The sequence below is a fragment of the Gavialis gangeticus genome, unplaced genomic scaffold (genome assembly GCF_001723915.1).
Source record: "Gavialis gangeticus isolate Ggan-Ray unplaced genomic scaffold, GavGan_comp1, whole genome shotgun sequence".
Lineage (NCBI taxonomy): Eukaryota > Metazoa > Chordata > Crocodylia > Gavialidae > Gavialis > Gavialis gangeticus.
Window position 1 is genome coordinate 25,566,042 of NW_017728993.1, and position 4,277 is coordinate 25,570,318.

The window sequence follows — 4,277 nt, forward strand, 5'->3', positions numbered from 1 at the left end:
CCCCCCCCCCCCCCCCCCGATCTAACATGGTTTGTCTAACTTGGTGTTCCTTAGCTTAATGGATGGAGATGTTATCTTCCTGTATTATATTTTTTTGCATAGAAAATGCAGCTTGTTTCACCTAAGGACACCAACTCTGGCCTTGAAGACTCCATGAAGGGAGTCTTTTTGCCTGTGTGAGTCACTGAAATTAGTTGGCCTTTCTCTTGAGGCTGATGGCTTTGCTTCATCTGGAGTCTTCATTACTCTGTAGAATGGCTTTTCCACCAAATGGCTTGCAGTGTAATCTGTGTTTGGAGAACACTTAGCACATTGTGGGTGCTACTGCATTTAATGTAATAGATTCCCTTCTGCAAGTGTTTTTTCTTTTCTTGGAGATCTCTAAAGATGTCTGAATGGGAAGCACAAGTAAATTGCTAGCACCACAGCTTCCCTTTTGCACCATTTCAACCTTGAGCATTTTCTTCATCTCTCTTTACAATGCCTCTATAAATAAGTGACAATGTTGGTCCAAGGTCTCTGTTGGATCCCTGAGAGTTGCTGTTTGTTTTAAGCCTGCCTTAATTTTCTGGAGCATTATCCTTATGGGTTAAGAGACTCTCTGCTGAAGAGTAATGCTAAGTGGTGTTTCTTTGCCACCCATCCTGCTTCCATAGCACTTTTAGACCCTTATAGCTTGCAGAATGAGAACATGACATATGAAACTGGATCTCTTGCTCCTGCCTGGCAGTAGGCCACCGCATAATGTTCAGTGTGTACAGTGCCACTGTCTGAAAACTGTGGACATCTATGTGGCAAACTTAAGCAGAGTAAAAGTGTTTTGTGGGAATACTGTAATGGGTGGCGAGTGGGGAGGAGGAGATTTAATATTAGCATCTGCTGGGGGTGGCTCACGTTTTTCCCGTCTCTTGTTAAGGACATTACTCATGCAGCCAGATAATAGAAGAGATGTTGCATGTGTGAAACATATCACCAGTCTGGAGAAAGTTAACCTGAACATTATTCTGCACTGCCCAATAAAAGTTACTGTTGAACGGAGAAGGGTAGTGTCTGTTTTTCACAGCATTTTGGCATTGAAATGGCATGTCTTAAAAGATGCATTGCATACAAAACCTACTTATAAACAGTATTGCTCTGTGTCTGAAGGACAGCTGGCGAGCCTCTTTTCTGATATGCTCCTTTAAAATGTGTGTATATCTTAAATCTTTGCTAATGATAATTTCAGGTTTAAAATTCCTACACTTGTGTAAACAGAAGTAGAACGGCTTGGTCTCATTACCAACTTGTCTACTTCAGTATATGTCAGCTTTTTTTCTTTTGTCTTGGACGCATTTCTTTCCTTCATTTTACCCTTAAAATGCTGGTCAGTCTGTGTGACAGTTATTTTATTCAGATTTACGAAGGACTCATGGCTATAAATGAGCAATTAAATAGGAAAAGATGAATGACTTAGTGAGTCTAAGGTTAAATAAAAAGTAGGTCACCTGTCAAGTCCACCAGTACAATGCTGGTTTGATAGGCTCCAGAGTCGTCCTGGTTACTCTAGTATCTTCTTTTTTTTAAGTATATTTTTATATAAAAATATAGACCTATTGTTGTTCTTCCTCCCCCCTTCTTTTTTTTTTCTACTTGACAAATATAACGTATTTCTTGTGTTTTAGCTGAGCTGAAAATTAATGTAGGTTTAAAAAAGCAAAACGCTCACTCTAGCACTTTTACCTTGAGCATTTCCCCCCCCCTATGCAGCAGCATCGCTCACATAAGCTTGGGGCTAAACCGTCAGCTGGTGTTAACTAGCTCTGGTAAGCGCAGTGGAGCTAGGACTGACTATACCAGGTGAAGAGTTGGTCCTGAAGCTCTCGTGTAAGAAAGCTTGAATAAAGGGTGTAGGTGCTGCCACTATTAACGGCAGCGACCGTAGATTCTCCTTTAACTGAACTGGAAGTTGTTTTGGTTTTAGGTTCAGGAAACACCTAGTCCATCCTCAGGATGGCCCCTCTCATGCTGGCAGTGGACTTTCATGAGCTGTTTATTAACTATCGCTGATGTTGAGTAAAGCCAAAAATATTCCCTCCCCCATTTGGTCTACAAAACTAATAAATTTTGGTGGTTTTATTTCATGCACTGAAGAATGTCTTATGAAGAAGACAAAATCCCTTCGGGAAGGGAACTTTTTTTTTTTTTCTTATCAAATTTTTGGGCCCAAAGTGTTAAGTCTGTCTCCTTACTATCTGGAAGTATAAGGCATTCTTAGATGGAGAATGCTCTTTTAGACTGTCCGGTTCATCTCTGTGACAATATGAAACTATTCCCTGATGCTGTATATGCTTATTTGCTGATTTGTGTTGCCAAAAGAGAGCAAAAAATTGGAAGGTAAACTGATGTGAATTGAGTTGAGCTCCTCGACCTATGTTTACGATAATGGTAGCTAATCAGACTTATCTGATTTTTTTTTTTTCTTTTTTTTTCTCTTCTTTCTGTGTTTAGCATCCAGCAAAGACGGAAGAAAAACGAATCCAGCACCTAAGATGTGAGCGATCCTTCCCTTTGCAGAAGGAAAACTTCTTTGCAGAATGGATCGAAGTAAACGGAACTCAATCGCGGGATTTCCACCACGCTTGGAACGCATTGAGGATTTTGATGGGGGTGGCGGAGGTGATGGGACTGTGTCCCAGATGGGAGGAGTTTGCACCTCTTCGTACAGAGCCCTTATAAGTGCCTTTTCCAGACTTACGCGTCTTGATGACTTCACCTGCGAGAAAATAGGCTCTGGTTTCTTCTCTGAGGTGTTCAAGGTGGGTGGCTAATCTTTCATGGTGCTAGTGCAGAGAATGTGTTTGAGGCTCTGAACGAGGACTCTCTCTAGTCATCTGCAGTCTTTGTACATGCTTTGCTTGGGGTGACTGATTGATGGGAACCTTGGCAAGTGGCATAAATATTCTTGTACCTGTCTCTGCCTACTTATAAAATTGTGGGTCACTTATTTTAGGGAAGCTGCACAGGAGCTGGGGGGAACCAGGGAAACTTTGGGCTTGGCTGCTACTTTCTCGTACATATTTAATGTGTGTATATATATAATTTATTAAATATAGATGCCTCGTATGAGAGAGCTCCTGGTTTGGATGACTTCCATTTGGCTTGATAATCAGCCTCACAGGACTGCACTTGTTTCTGTAGTACAGGTTGTTGATTATCTTTGCCTACTAACAGGAGAAGCAGACATGTTGGGATTTCAGCATGTGACTGTCGTCTCTGAAACGACATGTTTTATGGCACAACACATCTGTAACCACTGGCTCTCTTCTGCTTCTCTTTGTTCTCTTTATTTCCTCTGTTCACTTGCTCAGTTTTTCAGTACAATAAATCTTTGATTCTTCGAGCAGATCCGGGGTTGTCAGTGACCTGCTTCTCCTTGGTATTTGGAAAATCAATAAAAGCCATAAAACCAAAGTTGAGGTTATGCAATCCTCTGTCTGTCAGCTGTGTTCCTGCTGTGCTGAGGGTTCTAGATGGTTTATAGTTCTTTGGATTTTTGATAGTTTTTATTAGACCATGAAAAATATTTAAGCTTTTTTAAATAATCTGTCCCTATCCCCATGGCACAAATTAAAATGGTCTGACTTGGGTCTTTCAGGTGTTAGAGTTGAATAGTTTTTTGTCTCAGACTACGGCTTTGGATAAAATCAAAATTGCATTTTGTATTTCTGTGACCTGAGATGTTTTTTTTTTTTTCCCAGCATTTTCATCTGTGACACTACACTTCTGGTCATCTTATACCATGTGATGTTTTAAAATGTTAACTCCCCCTTGCGTGAAGCTGCGGATAGGTTCATACATTTTAAGTTGTAATTTATGTAATAAAACAACATTTAATTTTATACCACTCTGGCAGAACAGAAGCATTTAATACTTTCTATGTAACAAGCTGGGTTTTGGATTAAGACGAAAAGAATTGCGTTAAATAAACTCTTGGTAACTATACCTGTGAAGTTTAACATCACTTGATAAGATTATCAGGGGCAAGTGATGTAGGTCATTGTATGTCTGGAGGGTTCAAATGGCTTGTTTGTTGTTTAAATCAATATTACTTCTACTAGCAGTAGATCTGAGTGTTTGTGCTTCCATTTTTATGTTTTTAAATCTTTCCAAAGTAATTGAAATCATTGTAATGACATGTACAGTAGTTAAACAGCTATATGTTTACATACTGTAGTAGATTGTGTGTGTGTGTGTGTGTGTGTGTGTGTGTGTGTGTGTGTGTGTGTGTGTGTGTGTGT

At 40.0% G+C, this 4,277-nt stretch overlaps 1 protein-coding gene across 2 annotated transcripts in view; it reads left to right on the plus strand.

The window, feature by feature from the left end:
- TESK2 (testis-specific kinase 2) overlaps window positions 1-4,277 on the plus strand; it is a 147,746-nt gene that overhangs the window by 12,820 nt on the left and 130,649 nt on the right. For both annotated transcript variants that reach the window (XM_019501398.1, XM_019501399.1), the window contains exon 2: window positions 2,488-2,795. In XM_019501398.1, coding sequence (XP_019356943.1) covers window positions 2,574-2,795 — 222 coding nt within the window. In that variant the 5' untranslated portion in view covers window positions 2,488-2,573. The remainder of the gene's footprint in view (window positions 1-2,487; window positions 2,796-4,277) is intronic.